At 45.4% G+C, this 27489-nt stretch overlaps 1 protein-coding gene and 1 pseudogene across 2 annotated transcripts in view; one reads left to right on the top strand and one right to left on the bottom strand.

The window, feature by feature from the left end:
• Window positions 1-243: 243 nt before the first annotated feature.
• The window catches only part of LOC144511066 (adenosine deaminase domain-containing protein 1-like), a 61733-nt gene continuing 34487 nt past the window's right edge, over window positions 244-27489 (bottom strand). The window contains exons 2-7 of one of the 2 annotated variants that reach the window (XM_078241038.1): window positions 21774-21941; window positions 12619-12833; window positions 11706-11940; window positions 2848-2980; window positions 975-1049; window positions 593-656 (exon numbers count right to left, since the gene is read on the bottom strand). In XM_078241038.1, coding sequence (XP_078097164.1) covers window positions 1017-1049; window positions 2848-2980; window positions 11706-11940; window positions 12619-12833; window positions 21774-21775 — 618 coding nt within the window. In that variant the 5' untranslated portion in view covers window positions 21776-21941 and the 3' untranslated portion in view covers window positions 593-656; window positions 975-1016. Of the gene's footprint in view, window positions 657-974; window positions 1050-2847; window positions 2981-11705; window positions 11941-12618; window positions 12834-21773; window positions 21942-27489 lie in introns of both variants that reach the window. The other variant, XM_078241036.1, reaches the window with a different exon arrangement.
• LOC144511565 (U2 spliceosomal RNA) lies at window positions 26610-26812 on the top strand (annotated as a pseudogene).

Raw genomic sequence — 27489 nt, 5'->3', positions numbered from 1 at the left:
CTTAATTTTAAATGCAAGATTAATAGATTTACGTAACCCAAGGTATGAAGGAATATGGGGCAAAAGGTGAGCATGTATAGTTGAGTCATGATTTCACTCAATATCACACGGTCTAAGTGCTCTATTCCTGTGTTCTTGCTAGGACAGAGTAGTGGGCTTCACTTCAGAGATTGGACTGATATCCTCACTCAGGAGAGCAGCTGATATTCTTGTTCGGATTTAAACTAATCTGCTGGAGGAAGGTGTGGAAAAACAGCATTTACTTTCCATATTAAACAATACTCGTTCTAGCACAATGTGTGGACCATATTGCAATATTTTTTATTTGAATGAAGTACAACACTGATTTTATTCATTCTATAAACGGGCCTGAAATTGGACCTCAACATTACACCAGAAAGCACTTTGTCTGGATGTCCTTTAGAACAAAAAACATACTTGACAATAATTTCAAACAAACATGCTTTTACAAGCAAAAGGAAAATTACCTCTATTCAAAAGTCAAAAAAAATCAGTGAAATATTGCTTTTGCGTTGCAGTGAGACTCATTTGCTGAAGTTGTCAACAAGTCGTTTCTGTGGCCACGGCCCTGCTCCAGTGGAAATGAAATGATAATTCAGGATTCCCTTGGCTTCTTGATAGCTTTTGGCATTCATCTAAAATGGTTATGGAGGCAATCATTAGAGGTCACTTTGAAAATAAAGAAATGCGTAGATAATTTCCTGAAATCTTTAATCACCAAATCAGACAAGCAATAACAAGATCAGCGCTCTGATAAAGATTCTTCTGCTGGCTGCAGCAAAATTATTTCAAGTTTACACAAAGAAGAGGTTCTAAGGTTTTTGAGGCCTCAACACCTGAAAACAGCCCACCTGCCACTGACCATCCTGTTCACACTGGCAAGACGTCTCTCCAGAACCAGTGAAACAAAAGTGCATGTGTAGTTGTTAAATTATTACTCCCAGAATACAAACCTAAATTGATGATTGTGTAGGCCAGCGATGCACAGCTGGCTTTTACAGGTGCCAATGCACCCAGCCTCTCTGCACCTGTAAATAAATGTCACAGACATTCAACACTACCTATTCATCGTTTTCAGTAGGATCACTGTTATTTCTGGCTAAAAGTCTCAGAAAACCACATCCTGCGAGGTTTCTGGCTCCTCTTGCAACACCTGTGTTCATAGATTTTGAAAGCTTAAGCAAAGCTTTAAATGAAACTGATGTGAAATTAACAATGGGCAGGACTCTGGCTTCTCAGCCACATGTTTCTCGATGGCAGGAGATGGTGCGCCGTTCACTGGCGGCAGGATTCTCTGGTCCCACTGCTGTCAGTGGCATTTCCCATTGATGTTACACCACATTGCTGGGAAATCCGCAGGAGGGGGTGTGTTGTCGGCAGGACCAGAGAATCCTGCCGGCCTGAATGGTCGGAGAATTCCAGTAAGAAGTCCTTCGGGCAGCGCTCCGGAAGCTAGTGGCTTTTGCTACCAAATACACCTGTTGGACTTTAACCTGGTGTTGTGAGACTTCTTACTGTGTTTACCCCAGTCCAACGCCGGCATCTCCACATCAGAGAATTCCAGCCAACATTTTTAACTCAAGTGTATAAGACACTCTAGTTAAGAAAGCCCACCAACACCTCTACTTTCTCAGAAGACTAAGGAAATTTGACATGTCAGCTACGACTCTCACCAACTTTTACAGATGCACCATAGAAAGCATTATTTCTGGTTGTATCACAGCTTGGTATGGCTCCTGCTCTGCCCAAGACTGCAAGAAACTACAAAAGGTCATGAATGTAGCCCAATCCATCACTCAATCCGTTGACTCTGTCTACACTTCCCGCTGGTTCGGCAAAGCAGCATAATTAAGGACCCCAAGCACCCCGGACATTCCCTCTTCTACCTTCTTCCGTCGAGAAAAAGATACAAGGTTCTGAGGTCAAGTACCAATCGACTCAAGAACAGCTTGTTCCCTGCTGCCATCGGACTTTTGAATGGACCTACCTTGCATTAAGTTGATCTTTCTCTACATCCTAGTTATGATTTAACACTACATTCTGCATTCTCTCCTTTCCCTCTCTATGAACGGTATGCTTTGTCTGTATAGTGCGCAAGAAACAATACTTTTCACTGGATACCAATAAATGTGACAATAATAAATCAAATCAAAATTCTGTCGACCGAATGAAAACTACTTTCCTTGTAGGAAGTCCCCGATGGCTGCAATTCTTTTGCTTTACTGCCGTTGTTGCCACAAAAAGTTTGAGATCTTTCCATCACTGGCAGACAGTACAGACATTGGAAATTCAAGTAATGATCAATGCAAATTTAATTTCAACACTATTTTCCAGCAAGAATATAGAAAGCAGATCCATGCTTTACAAAAGAATAAATGGACCTGAAAAAAAGCAAAGATTTGGCTGTGGGGAAACGGAGGACATGAATAAAGTATCAGTGCACTAATGTAAGCATTCTCAGTGTCACTTAGATTGCTGTGGGAAATACAAGCAATATAATGGTACAAGCCAGTCATTTTATGGAGTCAATAGGCCAAAAAGCATTTTACAAGATCAGTTATAAGATGTTCGAGATGACCCACTAAAAATTTGATCAAAGATTTTACAGTCCAAACAATTACACGTCAAACATAAAATTTCAGCCAATGATGATGGTTTTGCATTGTGACAGGTGGGTTCCATGGGATTCCTTCACTCAATTCCATCTATTTTAGTTCCTTCATTTCAAACATAGACTTTACTTAGTACTCGCTCACTGTTTAAATATTTAAATATAAAGAGCTCCTGCGTGGACATTTCCTTGTACATATGGAAAACTCTGTTTACCTTGGCTTCATGACCAGTTGACAGGTCGAGTAAATCTTGTCTGTCCATTTCCTTCGCTACACACCGAAAGGAATACAATGCGGCAGCCTTGCACAAACGACTGGCAGTGTTGACTCCATTTTTAAAAGGGGAACTTGAAAAACAAGAAAAAGGGTGTTTAGTAAATAAATAGTTTTTAAAAAGGCAAATCCACCCTAGAATTAGAAATTGCAGCAGATCCCCACATTTTAAAAACTAAATTGTCCTGAATCTATTTATGAACTTTGCCAACACAGAACAATCACCAGTCACTTACCAACAATATGCGGCGCTGTAAAGTTCAATACAGCTATCCCTTATTAGCACTCCTAATATATTCATAATAATTGTCACAAATTAACACCTCTTCAGTCCAAATCATTTTCCCATAAAAAAACAGATAAAAAGGGTGAATTATGTTCCTTCACCAGTACCCGGGCTAAAATGAAAATTCAGACAGTCCTATTCAGGGAAGTTCTGCTATTTACAAACTGTGCTAAAACAAAAAAGCACTATTAGTGCACACTTTAAACCAGAGTTCTGTAGTTTTGCGATCTCGGATTCTCTATTATTCTTTTTAAATGATTATTTTTGACCCTGTGCAGAATGCCTTGCAGCATATGGTCTCTCAATACAGGGTCACATTTAATTACTTACAATTTATTTTTGCAGATTTTAATTGATCTGTAACCCTCAGTATTTCCATGCATTCAACTTTTACATCTTTCTTTCTTGGGTTGATCTATTATTGGGCGAAATGGTTGCAGGAAAGTTTGTTTAGCAAGCTGTGACTCGTGGGGTGCTGCAAGGATCAGAGCTTGGTGGAAATGCCAGTTGTGAGGAGGATGTGAAGAGGCTTCATGGAGGTTTAGACAGAAATGGCAGTTGGAATATGACAGGAAAATTGTTAAATCATCCACTTTGGGAGGAAAAACAGAAATACACAGTAATTCTGAAATGGGGAGACTGGGTAATGTTGATGTCTGAGGGAGCTGGGTGTTCTTGTTCATAAGTCACAAAGCTAACATGCAGGTGGAACAAGCAATTAGGAAGGTAAATGGAAGTTAGCCTTTATTGCAAGGAGATTGGAGTACAGGAATGAGAGAGGTTTTACTACAGTTGTATAGGGCATTGGACGGATCACATCTCGAGTATTGCGTGCAGCTGTGGTCTCCTTACTCAAGTGCAATAAACGTTCATCAGACTAACCCCGGGACTGGCAAGATTATCCTATGAGGAAAGATTGTGAAGATTGTGGTCCTGTATTCTCTGGAGTTCAGAAGAATGAGAGGTGACCTACAGCATTGTTAAAGGGCTGGACAGGATAGATAAAGGCAGGATGTTTCCTTGGTTGGGGATTGGGTGTCTAGAACCAGGGCACGCTCTCAGGGATGTGGGTGTTACTGGCTAGGTCAGCATTTATTGCTCATCTCTAATTTCACTTTAAAAGGTGATGGTGAGCTGCCTTCTTGAACAGTTGCAGTACATGTGGAGTAGGTACACCCACAGTACTGTTAGGGAGTTCTAGGATTGTAACCCAGCGACAGTGAAGAAGTGGCGAGATATTTCCGAATTAGGATGGTGAATTGCTTGGAGGGGAACTTCCAGGTGGTGGTGTTCCGATGAGCCTTCTGCCCTTGTCCTTCTAGATAGAAACATAGAAAACTACAGCACAAAACAGGCCCTTCGGCCCCACAAGTTGTGACGAATATATCCCTACCTTTTAGGCCTACCTATAACCCTCCATCCTATTAAGTCCCATGTACTCATCCAGGAGTCTCTTAAAAGACCCTACTGAGTTGGCCTCCACCATCACTAACGGCAGCTGATTCCACTCACCCATCACCCTCTGTGTGAAAAACTTCCCCCTAACATTTCCCCTGTACCTACCCCCCAGCACCTTGTGGTGAACCATTGTTGGTTACCACCAGGAGTGCTGAGCCATGGTTTGGCCAGTACTATGAGTCTGTAGATATGTTACTGTTGGGGTTAGGGTTGGGCTGTTCTACCTGTTAATATAGTCCTATGGTACACCCCAGTTGGCTCCGCCTTCCGGGAGAGGTATAAAGGTCACTGCTCTGCCTGGTGACCCTTTAGTCTGGAATTGTATATTGTATATAGTAGCTCCGTGAGGGATGCATGGATGGGGACTGCAATGCACGGCATTGCAGAGGTGGGGTGGAGCAGGGTTTGAAATGTGTATACTTCAATGCCAGGAGTATTCGCAATAAAGTGGGTGAACTTGCAGCGTGGATCAGTACCTGGGACTTCGTGGATCAGTACCTGGGACTTCGATGTTGTGGCTATTTCAGAGACATGTGGCTATTTCAGAGACATGGATAGAGCAGGGGCAGGAATGGATGCTGCAGGTCCCGGGGTTCAAATGTTTTAGTCGAAGTAGGGAAGGAGGTAGAAGAGGGGGAGGGGTAGCATTATTGGTCAGAGATTGTATCACAGTGTCAGAGAGGAGGTTTGATGAGGACTTATCTGTTGAGGTAGTATGGGCGGAGATTAGAAATAGGAGAGGAGAGGTCACCCTGTTGGGAGTCTTTTATAGACCTCCTAAAAGTTCTAGAGAGGTTGAGGAAAGGATTGCGGAGTCAATCCTGCTTAGGAGTGAAAGTAATAGGGCAATTGTTATGGGGGATTTTAACTTGACTAATATTGACTGGAATTGTTATAGCTCTAGCTCGTTAGAGGGGTCAGTTTTTGTTCAAAGCGTGCAGGAAGGTTTTTTGACTCAGTATGTAGACAGGCCAACTAGAGGTGAGGCTATATTGGATCTGGTGCTGGGAAATGAGCCAGACCAGGTGCTAGACTTGGAAGTTGGTGTGCATTTTGGTGATAGTGACCACAATTCGGTTACGTTCACCTTAGTGATGGAAAGGGATAGGCATGAACCTCGGGCCAGTGGTTTTAGCTGGGGGAAGGGTAATTATGAGGCTATTAGGAGAGAATTAGGAAACATAGGTTGGACTAGGAGATTACAGGGACTGGGAACGTCCGACATGTGGAGTTTTTTCAAGGAGCAGCTACTGCGAGTCTGTGATAGGTATGTCCCTGTCAGGCAAGGAGGAATTGGTAGGGCTAGGGAACCGTGGTGCACCAAAAAAGTTTCTTTGTTGGTTAAAAAGAAAAAGGAGGCTTATGTTCGGATGAGACGTGAGCACTCGGGTAGTGCACTAGAAAGCTTTAGATTGGCTAAGAGGGAGTTGAAGAGCGAGCTTAGAAGGGCTAAAAGGGGACATGAGAAGACTTTGGCGGATAGGGTTAAAGAGAATCCTAAGGCGTTCTATAGGTATGTCAAGAACAGAAGGTTGGTTAGGGCAAGTTTAGGGCCAGTTATAGATGGCAGAGGGAAGTTATGTGTGGAACCGGAGGAGATTGGTGAAGCATTGAACCAATATTTCTCTTCGGTGTTCACGCAAGGGGACATGAATATAGCTGAGGAGGACACTGGGTTGCAAGGGAGTAGAATAGACAGTATTACAGTTGATAAGGAGGATGTGCAGGATATTCTGGAGGGTCTGAAAATAGATAAATCCCCTGGTCCGGATGGGATTTATCCAAGGATTCTCTGGGAGGCAAGAGAAGTGATTGCAGAGCCTCTGGCTCTGATCTTCAGGTCGTCGTTGGCCTCTGGTATAGTACCAGAAGATTGGAGGTTAGCGAATGTTGTCCCATTGTTTAAGAAGGGGAACAGAGACTTCCCCGGGAATTATAGACCGGTGAGTCTCACTTCTGTTGTCGGCAAGATGTTGGAAAAAATTATAAGGGATAGGATTTATAGTTATTTGGAGAGTAATGAATTGATAGGTGATAGTCAGCATGGTTTTGTGGCAGGTAGGTCGTGCCTTACTAACCTTATTGAGTTTTTTGAGAAAGTGACCAAGGAGGTGGATGGGGGCAAGGCAGTGGACGTGGTATATATGGATTTTAGTAAGGCGTTTGATAAGGTTCACCATGGTAGGCTTCTGCAGAAAATGCAGATGTATGGGATTGGGGGTGATCTAGGAAATTGGATCAGGAATTGGCTAGCGGATAGGAAACAGAGGGTGGTGGTTGATAGTAAATATTCATCATGGAGTGCGGTTACAAGTGGTGTACCTCAGGGATCTGTTTTGGGGCCACTGCTGTTTGTAATATTTATTAATGATCTGGATGAGGGTATAGTTGGGTGGATTAGCAAATTTGCTGATGACACCAAAGTCGGTGGTGTGGTAGACAGTGAGGAAGGGTGTCGTAGTTTGCAGGAAGACTTAGACAGGTTGCAAAGTTGGGCCGAGAGGTGGCGGATGGAGTTTAATGCGGAGAAGTGTGAGGTAATTCACTTTGGTAGGAATAACAGATGTGTTGAGTATAGGGCTAACGGGAGGACTATGAATAGTGTGGAGGAGCAGAGGGATCTAGGTGTATGTGTGCATAGATCCCTGAAAGTTGGGAATCAAGTAGATAAGGTTGTTAAGAAGGCATATGGTGTCTTGGCGTTTATTGGTAGGGGGATTGAATTTAGGAGTCGTAGCGTTATGTTGCAACTGTACACAACTCTGGTGCGGCCGCACTTGGAGTACTGTGTGCAGTTCTGGTCCCCACATTACAGGAAGGATGTGGAGGCTTTGGAGAGGGTGCAGAGGAGGTTTACCAGGATGTTGCCTGGTATGGAGGGGAGATCCTATGAGGAGAGGCTGAGGGATTTGGGATTGTTTTCGCTGGAAAGGCGGCGGCTAAGAGGGGATCTTATTGAAACATATAAGATGATTAGAGGTTTAGATAGGGTGGATAGTGATAGCCTTTTTCCTCTGATGGAGAAATCCAGCACGAGGGGGCATGGCTTTAAATTGAGGGGGGGTAGTTATAGAACCGATGTCAGGGGTAGGTTCTTTACCCAGAGGGTGGTGAGGGATTGGAATGCCCTGCCAGCATCAGTAGTAAATGCGCCTAGTTTGGGGGCGTTTAAGAGATCCGTAGATAGGTTCATGGACGAAAAGAAATTGGTTTAGGTTGGAGGGTCACAGTTTTTTTTTTTAACTGGTCGGTGCAACATCGTGGGCCGAAGGGCCTGTTCTGCGCTGTAATGTTCTATGTTCTATGTTCTATGTTATTGTTGGCAATAAAAGCCTTTATTTCCCGGGTACATCCTGCCTCCCATGTGATTTATCGCGCATCACACCTTAAACCCGTGTCCTCTCGTAGCAGCCATTTCCACCCTGGGAAAAAGCCTCTGAGAGTCCACCCGATCTATGCCTCTCAACATCTTATATACCTCTATTAGGTCGCCTCTCATCCTACGTCTCTCCAAGGAGATAAGACCGAGCTCCTTCAGCCTATCCTCATAAGGCATGCCACTCAATCCAGGCAACATCCTTGTAAATCTCCTCTGCACCCTTTCAATCTTTTCCACATCCTTCCTATAGTGAGGCGACCAGAACTGAGCACAGTACTCCAAGTGGGGTCTGACGACGGTCTTATATAGCTGCATCATTATCCCCGGACTCCTAAACTCAATCCCTCGACTGATAAAGGCTAGCACACCATACACCTTCTTAACCACCTCCTCCACCTGCGGGGCCGATTTTAGAGTCCTATGGACCCGGACCCCAAGGTCCTTCTGATCCTCTACAGTACTAAGAGTCTTTCCCTTTATATTGTACTCCTTCATCCCATTTGACCTGCCAAAATGGACCACTACGCATTTATCTGGGTTGAAGTCCATCTGCCACTTCTCCGCCCAGTCTTGCATCCTATCTATGTCCCTCTGTAACTTCTGACATCCCTCCCGACTATCCACAACCCCACCAACCTTCGTGTCATCGGCAAACTTACCAACCCATCCCTCCACTTCCTCATCCAGATGGTAAGTGTTGTCTATGGAAGCATGATGAGTTCCTATTGTGCAGCTTGTAAATGGTACACACCAGTCACTGTCACTGTTTCAGTAGTGGAGGGAGTGAATATGTGTGGATAGGGTGCAAATCAAGCACATTGCTTTGTCCTTGATGGTGTCACATTTCGAGTGTCTTTTTCAATTTATTCATGGGACATGAGTGTCACTGGTCAGTGCCCATCCCTAATTGCCCTTGAACTGAATCCATTTCAGAGGGCATTTTAAGACTCAAACCACAATGTTGTGGATCTGGAGTCACATGTAGGCCAGACCAGGTAAGGATGGCAGATTTAATTCCCTAAAGGACATTAGTGAACCAAATGGATTTTTATGACAATCGACAATGGTTTCACGGTCATCGTTAAGCTTTTAATTGCAGATTTTTCTTGAATGCAATTTGTTTGACCTGATGCTATGAGACTTCATGGGGTCTGGAGTTGATGTTGAGGACTCCAGACTGCACACCAATGTGCCACCACCTCTGCTAGGTTGTCCTGCCAATGAGACAGGACATTTCAGCAAGGCCTTTGACAAGGTCCCTCATGGGAGGTTAGTTAGGAAGGTTCTGTCGCTGGGTATACATGGGGAGGTAGTAAATTGGATAAGACACTGGCTCAATGGAAGAAGCCAGAGAGTGGTTGTGGAGGATTGCTTCTCTGAGTGGAGGCCTGTGACTAGTGGTGTGCCGCAGGGATCGGTGTTGGGTCCATTGTTGTTTGTCATCTATATCAATGATCTGGATGATAATGTGGTCAATTGGATCAGCAAGTTTGCTGATGATACAAAGATTGGAGGTGTAGTGGACAGTGAGGAAGGTTTTCAAAGCTTGCAGAAGGATTTGGACGAACTAGAAAAATGGGCTGAAAAATGGCAAATGGAATTTAACGCAGACAAGTGTGAGATATTGCACTTTGGAAGGACAAACCAAAGAAGAATGTACAGGGTAAATGGTAGGACTCTAAAGAGTGCAGTTGAACAGAGGGATCTGGGAATACAGGTACAGAATTCCCTAAAAGTGACGTCACAGGTGGATAGGGTCGTAAAGAGTGCCTTTGGTACATTGGCCTTTATAAATCGGAGTATCGAGTATAAAAGTTGGAGTGTTATGGTAAGGTTATATAAGGCATTGGTGAGGCCGAATTTGGAGTATTGTGTACAGTTTTGGTCACCTAGTTACAGGAAGGGTGTAAATAAGATTGAAAGAGTGCAGAGAAGGTTCACAAGGATGTTGCCGGGACTTGAGAAGCTGCGTTACAGAGAGAGATTGAATAGGTTGGGACTTTATTCCCTGGAGCGTAGAAGATTGAGGGGCGATTTGATAGAGGTGTATAAGATTTTGATGGGTATAGATAGAGTGAATGCAAGCAGGCTTTTTCCGCTGAGGCTAGGGGAGAAAAAAACCAGAGGGCATGGGTTAAGGGTGAAAGGAGAAAAGTTTAAAGGGAATATTAGGGGGGGCTTCTTCACGCAGAGAGTGGTGGGAGTGTAGAATGAGCTGCCGGATAAAGTGGTAAATGCGGGGTCACTTTTAACATTTAAGAAAAACTTGGACGGGTTCATGGATGAGAGGGGTGTGGAGGGATATGGTCCAAGTGCAGGTCAGTGGGACTAGGCATAAAATGGTTCGGCACAGACAAGAAGGGCCAAAAGGCCTGTTTCTGAGGTGTAATTTTCTATGGTTCTATGGTTCTATACCAGGAATGGTGATGTTTTGGATATTATTCCCTGAGTATGACTTTGTTCGGCTGTTGCTTGATTAATCTCTAAGACAAGACCTCCGCATTTTGGCACAAGCACTCAGACATTAGTAAGAAGAACTTTGCAGGTTCATCAGGGTTGAGTTTATCAATGCGGTTCTGATGCCTGGGTCAATAGAGCATGGTCCATCCAGTTTCATTCCTGTGAAATTTTTAGCGGTTTGCGCGGCCATTTCAGAGGGCATTTATGAGTTAACCACGTTGCTGTGGATCTGGAGTCACATGCAGGCCAGACCAGATAAAGACAACAGATTTCCTTCCCTAAAGGACATTTGTGAACCAGATGGGTTTTTACAACAATCAACAATGTGCATTAGACTTTTAAATCCAGATTTTTATTGATTGAATTCAAATTCCACCATCTGTCTGCAAAGCATTACCCTGGGTCTTTGGATTACACAGTTCAGTGACAAAACCACTATGCCACTGCCTCCCTGTAGGACATTTAGGGCTTAAATGAGGAGGAATTTCTTCACTCACAAGATGGTAACTCTTTCGAATTCTCTACCCCAGATAGCTGTGACAGCTCAGTCACCGAGATGTTCAAAGCAGAGGTTGATGGATTTCTAGATAGCAATGACATTCAGGGCAAATGGGGATAGTACGGGAAGGTAGTGTTGAGTGAGAAGATCAGCTATGATCTCGTTAAATGGCTGAGCAGGCTTGAGGGGTTGATTGGCGCACTCCTACTCTTATGTTCCCAAATCAGGATTTCTTAAGCTTAGCTTCTCAGTAAATAGCAGAAATTACAGCCTGCTATTCCCTCAACTCATTTGTACCAAAATGTTCTGTGATATCCTAGTTCAGGTGTTAGCTTGGATTAACAGTAACATCAGAAAGCGGAGTTATATTCCAAAGTCTGAGGATAGGTCATGGACTGAGATAGCACCCATCAAATCCGGGAGAGTCAGCAAGTGAGGAGGTCTATCAGTAGTTTTAAGTGTTGGAGAGCCATGATGAGCCCTCCATTTTTCAACTGATGCCCAAAAATATCTGACAACCCTTGAACAGCCATGTTAAAATAGTGCAGAGGCCAATTTGGTACGAGTGCTTACCTGAGAATAACATCTACTGTCAGTTCTATCCTAAAAGGAACAATTTCTGGCCAGTTAAAAGGAATTGTAATGCATTTGTTTTAAACATTGGTATTTCATTCATGTTGTCATCCTTGCTACTAAAGCAGGATCATTAAAACTTACTCTTCTGTGATCTGTCCTGTGCTTCCATCCACTATTTCCACAGTTTTATCCCCCCGACACCAGTTAATGCTCAGCTTTTTATGAAGTGGTTCAGCTTCCTTTGGTTCTTCCTCACCACAATGGGAGAAATGTGCCCTCACAGCAGTGAACAGATCAGGAAGCTTCTCGTTCAAGCTCTCATCCACACGCTGATTGATTGCTTTGGTGACGATTTGCATCGGATGAAATTGGCCAGCTGGTTTCGAAATACAAAAAAAGCTTTCACTATTTGAGAAAGTTATTCTCCCCCCGAGCAATTTATCATTCACTTTTCTGCTCACGTGTCTGGGTTGGGAGTTGCAGCACTTAACATTCAAATGTATTTTTTAAAACTGTGTTAAGGTAGTGTGCCTCAGTAATCTGTTCAGAAGCACAATCTCATGCAGCGTCTTTGCAAATGCTCAAACACCGAGATTCACACAGAGGGAACCTGATCTGTGCCCAACATCTCGAGGCCCCAGTTTCAATTGTGAATTCTGGGTAATCACCTTAGGCGAGAGCAAGGGATAAATTTGAGAAGCTGCGTGAAAAATAATCAGTGAAAACTATATCCCTCACAGGTTTAGTACAGCTGTTTCACCTGTTCTGTGGATACAAGGATACCCCTTCTCTGTGCAGCAGTCCTTACATTTTACCACAAGAAAAACACTTAATCTGGGCCCTGGTGACAAATTAGTCAGGGAAGACATGGACACACATGCAAAAAAAATCAGTCTGCTCGGAGCTACAGACAATAGAGAGGCACACAGCAAATAATTTGAAGGCAGTTAGCCACAATAATGCCAATTCAGTTTCTATACAATTCAAAACCCCGATGCAAAAATGACTACATTATTCTACTGTTTCTTTTCCAAATGAAATGTGTTTTACTTACGAAGGACAACACTAGTGATGTATAGAGGTTTGATAAAGTGGCTGAGGAGTGCTCCCTGCACTCCCAGCACCATCCATCGGCTCAGTTTATCACTTGCAGTCATGCAGCAGACCCGAGTCGCTGTCACACTTGGGGGACAGTTTGTTGCTGGCATGGTGGAACCTTTGGAATGAATGTGAAGTCTCATTTCAGGGTTTCGGTACGGCACTGGGTCCCTGTAGAAGACAATTACATAGTGAAATATATTAACCAGAGGAGAAAATATCAGTAATTCCATCTGGAACTGACTTACATCAGACAGAATAAAAATCCATATGTCCTGTTTGTACTGACAACCTCATCCCATGTGAAAACATTAGAGCAGCTTATCCCAAGCATTAAGCTGCCAATACAAGTCATAAAAGTGCAATCTAAAGAAGTGAAACATTCCTCGTTCTAGTCCCACTCAGGCCCTGCCCTCACCTCTTTCTCCCTGGAAATTGATGACTGTTAATGCTGTCTCCTGCTCTCAACCTGAACTGGAAAATTTAATCAACTTTGCTTTCAATTTCCACTTACTGCGTCTTCACAAGGGCCATCCCTGACTTTTTTCTCCCTTGACTAGTGAGCTCATTGGTTGGAAATGGAAGCAGTCAACCGTGGTTTACAAAGGAAATTGAGGATGGTATTAGATCCAAGGAGGGGTCCAATGAGGTTGCCAGTAAAAGTAGCAAGCCTGAAAGTTGGGAGAAGTTTAGTCTTCAGCAAAGGAGGACAAAGAGATTGAAAAAGAGGGAAGAAATGGAGCACGAGAGTAAACTTGCAAGTAACAAAGCGGATTGTAAAAGCTTCTGTAAGTATAATCAAAAGATCAAGTGTGACGGTGGGAATGTTTGTATGGAACCGGAAGAAATAGCAGGGGTACTTAATGAATACTTTACTTCAGTATTCACTATGGAAAAGGATCTTGGTGGTTGTAGTGCAGACTTGCAGCGGACTGAAAAGCTTGAGCATGTAGATATTAAGAAAGAGGATGTGTTGGAGCTTTTGAAAAGCATCAAGTTAGATAAGTCGCCGGGACCGGATGAGATGTACCCCAGGCTACTGTAGGAGGCGAGGGAGGAGATTGCTGAGCCTCTGGCGATGATCTTTGCATCATCAATGGAGACGGGAGAGGTTTCGGAGGATTGCGGATGTTGTTCCTTTATTCAAGAAAGGGAGTCGAGACAGCCCTGGAGATAGACCAGTGAGTCTAACCTCAGTGGTTGGTAAGTTGATGGAGAAGATCCTGAGAGGCAGGATTTATGAACATTTGGAGAGGTATAATATGATTAAGAATAGTCAGCATGGCTTTGTCAAAGGCAAATCATGCCTTACGAGCCTGATCGAATTTTTTGAGGATGTGACTAAACACATTGATGAAGGAAGAGCAGTAGATGTAGTATATATGGACTTCAGCAAGGCATTTGATAAGGTGCCCCATGCAAAGCTTATTGAGAAAGTGAGGGGGGCATGGGATCCAAGGGGACATTGCTTTGTGGATCCAGAACTGGCTTGCCCACAGAGGGCAAAGAGTGGTTATAGATGGGTCATATTCTGCATGGAGGTCGGTCACCAGTGGAGTGCCCCAGGGATCTGTTCTGGGACCCTTACTCTTTGTGATTTTTATAAATGACCTGGATGAGGAAGTAGAGGGATGGGTTGGTAAGTTTGCTGGTGACACAAAGGTTGGAGGTGTTGTGGATAGTGTGGAGGGATGTCAGAAGTTGCAGCGAGACATTGATAGGATGCAAGACTGGGCGGAGAAATGGCAGATGGAGTTCAACCCAGATAAGTGTGAGGTGGTTCATTTTGGCAGGTCAAATAGGATGGCGGAATATAATATTAATGGTAGGACTCTTGGCAGAGTGGAAGATCAGAAGGATCTTGGGGACCGAGTTCATAGGACGCTCAAAGCAGCTGTGCAGGTTGAGGCTGTGGTTAGGAAGGCGTATGGTGTACTGGCCTTCATCAATCGAGGAATTGAGTTTAGGAGTCGTGAGATAATGTTGCAGCTATATAGGACCCTGGTCAGACCATACTTGGAGTACTGTGCTCAGTTCTGGTCGCCTCATTACAGGAAGGATGTGGAAGCCATAGAGAGGGTGCAGAGGAGATTTACAAGGAAGTTGCCTGGGTTGAGGAGCATGCCTTATGAGGATAGGTTGAGTGAGCTCGGCCTTTTCTCCTTGGAGAGACGAAGGATGAGGGGTGACCTGATAGAGGTATATAAGATGTTGAGAGGTATTGATCGAGTGGACAGTCAGAGGCTTTTTCCTGGGGCTGAAATGGTTGCCACAAGAGGACACAGGTTTAAGGTGCTGGGGAGTAGGTACAGAGGAGATGTCAGTGGTACGTTTTTCACTCAGAGGTTGGTGGGTGCGTGGAATGGGCTGCCAGCAACGGTGGTGGAGGCGGATTCGATAGGGTATTTTAAGAGACTTTTAGATAAGTACATGGAACTTAGTAAGATAGAGGGTTATAGGTAAGCCGAGTAATCGCTAAGGTAGGGACATGTTCGGCACAACTTTGTGGGCTGAAGGGCCTGTATTGTGCTGTAGTTTTTCTATGTTTCTATGATTAGTGAAAACAAATGGGTGGCACGGTGGCACAGTGGTTAGCACAGCTGTTTCACAGAGCCAGGGACCCAGGTTCAATTCCTGGCTTGGGTCACTGTCTGTGCGGAGTCTGCACGTTCTCCCCGTGTCTGCGTGGGTTTCCTCCGGGTGCTCTGGTTTCCCCTATACTCCAAAGATGTGCGGGCAAGGTGGATTGTCCGTGCTAAATTCTCTGTGTGCCCAAACAGGCACTGGAGTGTGGCAACTTGGGGATTTTCACAATGACTTCATTGAAGTGTTAATGTAAGCCTACTTGTGACAAATAAATAAACTTTACTTCATGGAGGTCCCTTACAGTCCGAAACAGGAGAATTAAGAACAAAGATCGAGGAAATGGCTGAGCAATTAGACAACTATTTAAGTTCTGCCTTCACAGTGGTAGACACAAATAACTTCCCAGAAATGCTAACGAATCAAGGGTTTGGTGAGAAGAAGGAAATGAGGAAAATTAGAATTACTAGAAAAATAGTGTTGGAGAAATTAAGGGGACTGAAATCCCCAGGGCCTGATAATCTACATCCCAGGGTACAAAAGGAGGTGGTCATAGAAATGGTGGATGTGTTGGTTGTCATCTTCCAAAATGTTGTAGATTCTGGAACAGTCACAGCAGATTGGAGGGTGCAGTTGTAACTCCACTGTTGCAAAAGGAGGGAGGGATAAAACAGGGAATTACAGACCAGTTAGATTTACATCGGTAGCAGGGTAAATGCTAGAGTCTATTATAAGGGATCTGATTACAGGACACCTGCAAGATATCAATGGGATGAGACAAAAATCAACCTGGATTTATGAAAGAGAAATCATGTCTGACAAACCTACTGGAGTTTTTTGAGGCTGTAACTCACAGAATAGATAAGGGTGAACTAGCTGATGTAGTGTATTTGGATTTTCAGAAAGCTTTTGATAAAGTCCCACCTAGGAGGTTAGTGTGTAAAATGAAAGCGCATGGGGTTGGGGGTAATATTTTGGAATGGTTTGAGAAGTGGTTAGCAGACAGGAAACAGAATTGGAATAAATGGATGTTTTGAAAGTGACAGGCAGTGGCTTGTGAGGTCCTGCAGGGATCAGTGCTGGGGCCCCAGCTATTCACAATATACATTAAGGAATTAATGAGGGAACCAAAAGTTTACTGATGACACAAAACTTGGTGGGAAGGTGAGTGTTGGGGAGGATGCTCAGAGGCTTCAAGGTGATTTAGACAAAATTTTTAAAAATTCACTCGGGATGTGGGTGTCTCTGACTGGGCCAGCATTTATTACCCATTCCTAATTGCCCTTGGAATAGAGTGACTTGCCAGGCCATTCAAGAATCAACCACAATGCTGTGTGGGTATGAAGTCACATTTAGGCCAAACCAGGTAAGGACAGATTTCCTTCCCTAAAAGGACATTAATGAACCAGATGGGTTTTTATGACAATGGACAATGGTTTCATGGTCATCATCAGACTTCAAATCCCAGATTTTTTAATGGAATTCAAATTTCACCATGTGCCATGGCGGGATTCGAACCTGTATCCACAGGGAATTAACCTGGGTGCCTGGGTTTCTAGTCCAGTGACAATTCGGGCAATTCACCCAGCCCACTGCACTGCTTTTGTAGCGCAGTCGACTGGGGAACTCGAGCAGAGGCCGTTTTACGGGCTCCCCACTGGGCGCCACGGCCTTCGCGTGTCTCCAGCAGCCAGATTTCCAGCGCTGTCAGCTCCGTGCTGCTTTCTGCCCCCCACACCCCCAGTATTTCAATCCAGTGGCGTTTAAACTATAGCTCCCCACTTGCGGGGAACTGGCAGCCCGATCCTGCTGGACTGAAAGGGTCGCCCCCGGGCATTGCCACCTTGGCAGTGCCAGCCTGAGCCCCTTGACACTGCCCAACAGGCATAATGTGAATGCCCAAGGAGGCAATGGACAGTGTCAAGGGGACAGGGCCTAACTGGTGTGTGGGGCGACCCACTGCCACTCTGCATTTGGGCTGAGTGACAGAGGGAGGGAGGCCAGCGATCGGGGCTGACCATTGTGGTGGTGGGGGGCGGTGTGCGTCGGTCAGGGCTGCAGGGGGTGGGGACGACATCAAGGTTGGCCCAGGCACATTCGGGGGACCAGTGATCGAGCCATGGGGAAGTCAGAAAGCCAACGATGCGGAGTCGCAGGACTTGCCAGTGATCTGGTGGCAGGCAGTGCGGGGCTCCGCTGATCTTGGCGTTGACAGATTGGAGCATGAACTGTGGCTCGCTCAGCACTATGCTGCTGGCCTCTCCAGCAGGAATAGGGCCTCCCACTAATGTTCAGCGTGATTCAAGCTGAGGCACTTTGCAGTGCACAGAATGTAAGACATTCATTTTGAAACTCCTGTTGAAAAAACCAGCGAGATTTACTCCAGGTTTTACGCGAATTTGACACTTAGAATTGTTTCTGTGAGAATTGCCCCCTGAAAACCTCCAAACCACTACCTCCCCTGCAGTATAATGTGGATAACTGTGAAGTTATCCACTTCAGATGCAGAAACAAAATGCCAGAGTATTATTGAAATGGTAATAGATTGGGAAATGTTGACATACAAAAGGACCTGGATGTCCCAGTACAACAGTCATTGAAAACAAGCATGCAGGTACATCAAGCAGTTGGAGGGCAAATGGTATGTTTGCCTTCACTTCAAGAGGACTTGTGTACGGGAAGGATGTCTTTTTTTTTAATTTCAAAAATATACTAAAAAACTCTCCAATAAAACATTGCCAAATTACAGATCCAAAAGTCATAAACAGTGTAAAAAAGAATCATTTTTACAGTACAATACAGTGCTTATTTACAAAAACATTACATTCCGTTACATTTCATTTCTTAAAACTATATACATGTGTCAGAGTTTTCTGTGTGCCGTTATTTTTCAGGTTGGCACACAGTTACGCGGGCCGAGGGTATTCTGCAGTTACCCAGCCCTCGGTCTGCCTCGGTTGAGACGCTTTACACGGTGGCCTTTCCCCATTGTGCCTTGGCGGCGGCTGCCCCAAGCTTGAGCGCGTCCCTGAGCACGTAGTCCTGGACCTTGGAATGTGCCAGTCTGCAACACTCGGTCGAGGACAATTCTTTCAGCTGGAAGATCAGCAAGTTTCGGGCGGACCAAATCGCGTCCTTCACCGAGTTGATGACCCTCCAGCAGCGGTTGATATTTGTCTCGGTGTGCGTTCCCGGAAACAGCCCGTAGAGCACAGAGTCCTGTGTCACCGTGCTGCCCGGGACGAACCGCGACAAATACCACTGCATCTCGTTCCAGATCTTCTTTGCAAAGGCACATTCCACAAGGAGGTGTGCCACCGTCTCATCAGCCCCGCAGCCGCTTCGAGGGCAGCGTGCGGTGAGGTTGAGACCCCGGGCGTGCATAAAGGATCTGACGGGGAGTGCCCTTCTCACCACCAGCCAAGCCAGGTCTTGGTGCTTGTTTGTGAGTTCTGGTGATGAGGCATTCTGCCAAATGACATTGACAGTCCGCTCAGGGAACCATTCGACAGGATCTGCCGTCTCCTTTCCTCTCAGGGCCTCAAGGACATTACGTGCTGACCACTGTTTGATAGCCATGTGGCCAAAGGTGTGTTTCCGGAAGAATTTCTCCACGAAGGACAGGTGCTGCGGTACGGTCCAACTACTTGGAGCGTTCCGCGGCAATGTGGCCAGACCCATCCTCCGCAACACTTGGGACAGGTAGAACCTCAAAGAATAGTGGCACTTGCTGTTACTGTACCGAGGATCTACACACAGCTTGATGCAGCTGCACACAAAGGTGGCCATCAGGATGAGGGCGGCGTTGGGAACGTTTTTCCCTCCGTTCTCTGGAGATTTGTGCATCGCCTCCCTGCGGACACGATCCATCTTTGATCTCCAGATGAACTTGAAGATGGCCCGGGTCACTGCTGCTGCGCAGGACTTGGGGAGAGGCCACACCTGCGCCACGTACAACAACACGGACAGAACCTCGCACCGGATCACAAGGTTCTTCCCAGTAATGGAGAGGGAGCGTTGCTCCCACAATCCCAATTTTTGTTTGGCTTTGGCGATGCGCTCCTCCCAGTTTTTGGCGCATGCCCCTGCCGCTCCGAACCATATCCCCAGCACCTTGAGGTAGTCTACCCTAATGGTGAAAGGGACAAAGGATGTGTCAGGCCAGTTCCCAAAGAACATGGCCTCACTCTTACCCTGGTTGACTTTGGCTCCCGAGGCCAGCTCGAACTGCTCACATACTCGAAGAAGCCTGCGAACAGACGAGGGGTCCGAGCAGAAAACAGTGTGTACAGGAAGGATGTCTTACTGCAGCTGTACGGGGCCTTGGCGAGGCGACACCTGCAGTGTTGTGTGCAGGTATGGTCTCATTATCTAAGATAGGATAAACTATCTTAGTCTATCTCAGAGCGAGTGCAGTGAAGGTTCACCAGACTGGTTTTGGGGATGGCAGGACTGTCGTACGAAGAGAGATTGAGTCCACTGGGCCTGTGCGAACTGTACTCCATTTTTCCAGTTTCCCCATCTATGTCATCTTAATTCGGATGAATCAAACTTCCACGCCAGCCATTCCAACAAATTCATTTATCCTCAACTGAGGAATCACTGCCATCATGGTCAGTGAGGGTTCTTGACTGTGTCTGCTCTTTGTCATGCATTTCTGCTCTCATTCCTTGCCCTCCCTACTAGAATCATTATAGGGTTTCCCCTTGTCCAGTCCACCAGTCTCTGTTTGCAATGGATGAACCTCCACCATTTCAGCCACCTCCAGTGTGGTGCCAACAGTGCTTTCCCCTCCCCTTTCAGTATTCAAAAAGGATACTCCTTCCCTGATATCCTGGTCACCCCCCAACATTTCTCCCCTTCCCACAGCACCTTTCCATGCAAGTGTCGGAAATGCAATGCCTTCCCTTTTGCCATCTAACTTCTGACCATACAAGGTCCCAAATATCCTCTACTTGTGAAAATGCAATTGTACTTTTTTCAACTTCGTACACTGCATTTGCTGCACACAATGCAGCCTGCTGTACAATGGGGAGACCAAACAGAGTGGGTGGATGCTTGGCAGAATAATTCTCGTCAATCTACAAGTATGATCCTGAGCTTCCAATCACCTCATCTTAAAATCTCCACCTTGCCCTCATTCTGTTCTTGGGCCTCCTGTCATGCTCCAAAAAAGCTGAATTAAATTTGAGAAATAGTACCTCTTTTCACTGGGCACTTTGCAACATCCTGCACTTAACACAGTGTTCAACAATTTTTGATCGAGGCCTGTGACCTTCTTTTGTTTGTTTTTTTCTTTGCTGGTTTGATTTTTATCTACACTCCTTTCTCTTTTATTTCCAATATTTGCTTTTGAATGGCAGCTAATCAGGATCCTGCCATTCACACCTCCTTGAAACACCTCTTTCTCTGTACCTGTTCTGGCCTAGAGCCATGAATGCTTGAAGTGTTTCAACGTGCCTGCCCTCCACCCTATCACTGACTTACCCCATGTTCTGTTCCCCAACCCTCTTCCCTTCAAACCGATCACATTTCTCACTTTTCCCAGTTCTGATTAAAGATTATAGATCTGAAATGTTTACTTTCTTTCGCCACAGATGATGCCAGAAGCATGAGACTGTCTCATGCACTTTCTGCTTTTATTTCAGATTTTCAGAATCCATAATATTTTACCTCAGTATTAGGGAAAATATCATTGGACATGCCAGTGCGAATAGTGAGAATCTTGTGAGCAGCAGTCAGTAACATCCTGATTTCAACTGAATTATCAACATCAACATTTTGAAAGCATGCACTCACGTACACAGACCTTTCAAATGCTTCTACAATCCTCAGTGTGACGTTAAATTGTGTTTGATTATGCTCAAGATGTTTTACTCTGTTAAAAGGTATATAAATGAAAGTAGTTGCTGTTGCTTAATGGAACATTGTGTCCTGTTTAGCTGTTGGTCACCAAAGGATAGAACAAATCCCTGCAATCGCTTCTCGGCCTTTTGGCTAAGATCAAGTGTATGGTCGGCAGCCCATGGTCGGCCGCACTTGGTTGAGGTCATTGGGTTGCGCTGAAGCTTCATATGTTTCATATGAAGCAATTTTTTAAAGCGGCATCTCGGCCTTTTGGCTAAGATGCAAATGAGCTCAAGTCTTGGAGGAGGAACCTCCCCCTTCTCCAATCAGCTTGGCTCATGTAGATCAGGCCCAGGACAGGGTGGTTTGGTCGCTCGCCCTGTCTTGTCAGCCTGGATCTGAAATGTCTCAACTTGTTGAGACTGAATTGGATTTGATTTGATTGAATTGGAAAAGTATTAAAAAAAAATCCCTGCAATCTGATCTGTACAATCACAATTGCAAGTGGACTTTTATACCTGGAACCAATACGTTTAAAGTTTTGTTTTCATTACATGTTCCATCGTTCCTCTGAATATTCCTTGTAAAAATTGAAGTTAACTGACAAATATTTTCATTTGCATTTCACACAGACTAATCATTTTTTAACTATCCACCAGAGTCACAGCTGAGTACACTTACATGAGAATGCTCTGAGCAGCCCCTTTTGGAACTTTGCTGAGGTAGAGATGAAGAAATATATTTTTCTTGAGGGAGAGTAAATCACTTCCTGAAGACTTGCAGAAGACACATTTTTCTAAACCCACAGGGTCATTACTGCCCAACAGGAGAAGCTGCTTAAACAAATATCTGTAAAAATGAGAAAGAAGTTACTGGTTATAGAAGGAATATCACAATATTAGATATTTGTATTACAAAAGGTAGAACCTTTTCTTATCACATTGGTTTAGAATCATAGAATCCCTACAGTGCAGAAGGAGGCCATTCGGCCCATCGAGCCTGCACTGAACACAATCCCACCCAGGCCCTATTCCTGTAACCCCACATATTTACCCTGATAATCCTCTCACACTAGGGTCAATTTAGCATGGCCAATCAACCTAACCCGCACATCTTTCTTCTCTTCCTGTATTCCATATTAATAAAAAGGTGTTGTTTGATTGGAAATCAAACTTCAAACAGTTCCAATAAGCTGTGATAACTTAATGTACAGACCAGATATTTTTTGATTTGATTTATTATTGTCACATGCATTAACATACAGTGAAAAGTATTGTTTCTTGCGCGCTACACAGACAAAGCATACCGTTCATAGGGAAGGAAACAAGAGAGTGCAGAATGTAGTGTTACAGTCAAAGCTAGGGTGTGGAGAAAGATCAACTTAATGCAAGGTAAGTCCATTCAAAAGTCTGACAGCAGGAGGGAAGAAGCAGTTCTTGAGTCGAATGGTACGTGACCTCAGACTTTTGTATCTTTTTCCCAACGGAAGTGGAAGAGAGAATGTCCGGGGTGCGTGGGGTCCTTAATTATGCTGGCTGCTTTGCCGAGGCAGCGGGAAGTGTCGACAGAGTCAGTGGATGGGAGGCTGGTTTGCGTGATGGATTGGACTACATTCACAACCTTTTGTAGTTCTTTGCGGTCTTGCGATATATATTTGGGATATATCTTGCGATATAGCCCAGGTTCTGAGCTAAGTCTGTCAATAATTGCCAAGGCAGTGTTCTCACTCTTGATCATTGCCCAGTAATTCCTGGCAGAAACTGTAAATGGGTGTCAATTGCACAGATCAGACTTCATTGTTCTACCCTTGAAGTTGTGAACCCGCCAACAATTACTGTCTGGAATCAAATGAAAAATCACCCTTGTCATGATAATGATTTTGTTTGTTCTCACTCCCTCGTAAGAATAAGCAAGGTGAAAAATACACAGAGAGCTACATCACCAATTCAATAGCTGGGCAAGGTACTACAAGAGCAGCCACAACACAAAGAGGATCAGAAGGCGTGTGTGTGTGTGAATATGTATGAGTGTTCGAGCTTTTACACCAGGCTGAATATCGGCTCCATTTCATGTCTGGATAAAAGCAAATTACATTTCATGTCTGCCTTGTTTTCATTGTTGTGGACTTGGGAAAGCCACTATTCTACACATTCTCAAACTTGAGATTATTGGTCTTCCACTGAATGAATTGTTTTTTGCTCGAAAACAATTGCCTGGATAATAATTTATTTTCAATATTAAAATATGAAAGAAAATCCTGAATTTGAGAAATTGGAAGTTACTCGGCAATGCCTGTGAAACACTTTAGAGGGAGCTGTTGCATTACATGGTCCAAAAACAGCATGCATGGTATCAGCCTACTCAGATGTTGGAGTCAGAGCTGCTGGCCAGGGTACACACTGGGCTAGTTTGTATTATACCCAGCAGAAACTTGGAGACAATACTAACTCTACTCTCTCAATCCAAGACACAGGATATCTGTCTGAAAGTGCAGTTATTCAAATCAGGTTTTTTGGAACTTGTAGTATAGCACCTGTGGATCAAGCCAATACCAAATTAAATCGCCCATTTGCAAATAATTAAAATGATTTCAAGAAAATTACAAGCTGTCTGAAGATAGATAGGGCAGCACAGTGGTTAGCACTGCTGCCTCAGTGCCAGGGTTTGATTGCAGCCTCGGGTCACTGTCTGTGTGGAGTTTGCATATTCTCTCTGTGTCTGGGACCTTGTTTAATGACCTGAAACATATATCACACAACTGAGATTTGGAGACTAGCAGAATTCCTTCAAGTATTCGGTCTTTTGAGTACAGGACCATCTACATGATGCGCATCAATTGAACACGAGGCACGAAGCTTCGGTAAAAGAAGGCTTTTATTGTCTAACAATGGAACTAATAGAACGTAAACACACTATCCCAGACTGACGAGGTCCCGCCCGAGCAGGGGGTCTTATACCTCTCCCAGGAGGCGGAGCCCGACTGGGATGTGCCACAACAGTAACAACCACAGGTGTATTAATCCCACCCTAGCCCAACAACAACATTAGAACAATCCCACAGTGGGAACCAACGATGGTTCACCACACTACATAACTGTGACGCAGTGAAAAAAGGGGAATAAAGGCAGCTGGTGTGTTGCAATGAGAAAGGCCAGGAGAGAGATGGTAAGAGTGAAGCTGAGAGTGCTGTGGGTGGCACAGTGACACAGTGGTTAGCACTGCTGACTCACAACGACAAGGTTCTGGGTTTGAATCCCGGCTTGGGTCACTGTGTGGAGTTTGCACATTCTCCCCGTGTCTGCGTGGGTTTCCTTCAGGTACTACAGTTTCCTCCCACAGTCCAAAGATATGCGAGTTAGGTGAATTGGCTATGCTCAATTGGCCCTTATTGTCAGGAGGGCTCGCCAGGCCTGAGATTATAGGGATAGGGCCTGGGTGGGATTGTGGTTGGTGCCGACTCGATAGGCCGAAAGGCCTCTGTATGATTCTATGCTTATATGTGTAAGTGTTTGAATGGTGTCAGCCTGTTGTAAAAGAGGGAAGGCAGCGTGTCAGAATCCATGAGGAAAGGCATCATTACCCTCATCTACAAGCAGAAGGGGGAAAGGGAAGAAATTAGAAATTGGCCACCCATTTCACTATTGAATGTAGATTACAAAATTCTAGCCAAGGTCATCGCCAACCGGGTCAAGTCTGCTCTGGAATCAGTGATCCATCCTGATCAAACCTGTGCTGTACCCGGCAGGAAGATCTCTGATAGCCTCGCGCTACTCAGGGATACAATCGCCTATGTGCAGAACAGGCAGGTGGCTACCTGCCTCATCTGCCTATCTGTGTGGCTTTTGCTACCAAATAAACCTGTTGGACTTTAACCTGGTGTTGTTAACCTTCTTACTGTGTTTACCCCAGTCCAACGCCGTCATCTCCACATCATCTGCCTAGACCAGGAGAAGGCGTTTGACAGAATATCGCACAGCTACATGATGGATGTGCTCTCCAAAATGGGCTTTGGGGAGGGAATCCGCAATTGGATCCAACTGCTCTACACAGACATCAGTAGCGCAGTTTCAATCAACGGGTGGGAATCAGATAGGTTTTAGATCAGGTCTGGAGTCAGGCAGGGCTGCCCTCTCTCCTCCGTCATTTTTGTGTGTTGCATTGAACCCTTTGCCGAGGCCCTCAGAAGCGACCCAGGCATCAAAGGGGTTACAATCCCAGGCAGCGGAGGCACGCAGGTGAAAGCCTCCCTGTACATGGATGACATGGCTGTCTTCTGCTCGGACTCCTCGTCTGTTCCTGGGGTCCTCCAAGTCTGTGAGCAGTTCGAGCTGGCCTCAGGAGCCAAAGTAAACCAGGGTATGAGCGAGGCCATGGGAACTGGGCTGACAGATCCTTTGTCCCCTTCACCATTAGGGCAGACTACCTCAAGGTGCTGTGGATATGGTTTGGAGCGGCAGGGGCATGCGCCAAAAACTGGGAAGAGTGCATCGCCAAAGCCAGGCAAAATTGGGATTGTGGGAGCAACGCTCCCTCTCCATCACTGGGAAAAACCCTGTGATCCGATGCGAGGTTCTGTCCGTGTTGTTGTACGTGGCGCAGGTGTGGCCTCTCCCCAAGTCCTGCGCAGCAGCAGTGACCCGGGCCACCTTCAAATTTATCCGGAGATCAAAGATGGATCGTGTCCGCAGGGAGGCGATGCACAAATCTCCAGAGAACGGAGGGAAAAGCGTTCCCAACGCCACCCTCATCCTGATGGCCACCTTTGTGTGCAGCTGCATCAAGCTGTGTGTAGATCCTCGGTACAGAACAGCAAGTGCCACTACGTTTTGAGGTTCTACCTGTCCCAAGTGTTGCGGAGGATGGGTCTGGCCACATTGCCGCGGAACGCTCCAAGTAGTTGGACCGTACCGCAGCACCTGTCCTTCGTGGAGAAACCTTTCTGCAAACACATCTTTGACCACATGGCTATCAAGCAGTGGTCAGCACGTAATGTCCTTGAGGCCCTGAGAGAAAAGGAGATGGCGGATCCTGTCAGATGGCTCCCTGAGCGGACTGTCAATGTCATCTGGCAGAATGCCTCATCACCAGAACTCACAAACAAGCACCAAGACCTGGTCTGGTTGGTGGTGAGGGCACTCCCCGTCAGATCCTTTGTGCACGTTCGAGGTCTCAACCTCACCACACGCTGCCCTCGAAGCGGCTGCGGGGCTGATGAGACGGTCGCACACCTCCTTGTGGAATGTGCCTTTGCAAAGAAGGTCTGGAGTTTCAACTTGTTGAGACTCTGAATTGGACTTGATTGGATTTTTAAAAAAATTGTAGTGTTGCAGTTGGCTGAAATCATGAGGTTACACTGAGGCTTTATTTGAAGCAACTTTTTAAAGCAGCATCAGGGCCTTTTGGCTGAGATGCAAATGAGATCAAACCCTGCAGGAGATGCAATGCCTGCTCCAATCAGCTTGGATCATGTAGATCAAGCCCAAGACAGCCTGTCTTGTCAGCTTGGATCCGCAATGTCTCACTTGTTAAGACTTTAATTGGACTTTGATTGGATATAAGTAAAAAAAACTATTCTGATCAGTTTAATATCTGATACGTCCCTTATCTGGGGACCATATATTAAATTGATTTTTGGAACAGGGAGATGGAATAGGGGCTTGCTCCATCCACTCCACGTATCGGCCCGGTATTGCAGTGTCTCCGGGAACGGTGCACCACCCCCTTTCTGGGGACATTCTCAAACTTCAAAAACAGCTCTCGCACAAACTCACTCTGCTTTCATACCTAACACCAGCTCACAAGCAACCCTCTCATCTTCCCCCGACTGCTTGCTCTTCAAACCACACCCACCACAAATCTCACACGCTTTATTTACACTTACTCACCAACATCTTCCTGCACATTCACATCCACGGCACATCCAGCCCATTCCCACCTCCCCGTCTGCACCAGCTCTCCCAGCACCTCCTGCTGCTATTCCCCTGCCTTCTCCTCACAACTCTGCTGCTGCTGCTGTACATTCCTTCTTTCAAATCACCAGCTCCTTCAATGCCTCCATTCAACCTGCCTGCACCACCCTCTCACAACGTGCAATCCACATCCTAACCACTCAGATCGCTTTCGCTTCTTTTGCCAATTCATTTCAATCTCTGCCCTCTCATTGCCCATCCTTTCACCACAACTTCCCTGGCAGGGAACACCCCATCATCATGGTTACCGCTGCATGGGTTTTTCTGCCTCTGTTTCTGATACTGGGGCTTTCAGCGAAGCCTTCCCACTTTTCCCCTTCGCTATTGGGCTTGCAGGGCCTAACGTTGGCAACTCAAAGCCAGTCCAGCCCCAAATCAGGGGCTACGTAACACCATTCGGGAGGCAGTCAAAAACTAAAGAGGTGCAC

Source organism: Mustelus asterias, chromosome 24 (genome assembly GCF_964213995.1).
Source record: "Mustelus asterias chromosome 24, sMusAst1.hap1.1, whole genome shotgun sequence".
Taxonomy (NCBI): domain Eukaryota; kingdom Metazoa; phylum Chordata; class Chondrichthyes; order Carcharhiniformes; family Triakidae; genus Mustelus; species Mustelus asterias.
This window is presented reverse-complemented; position numbering and strand designations above follow the sequence as displayed.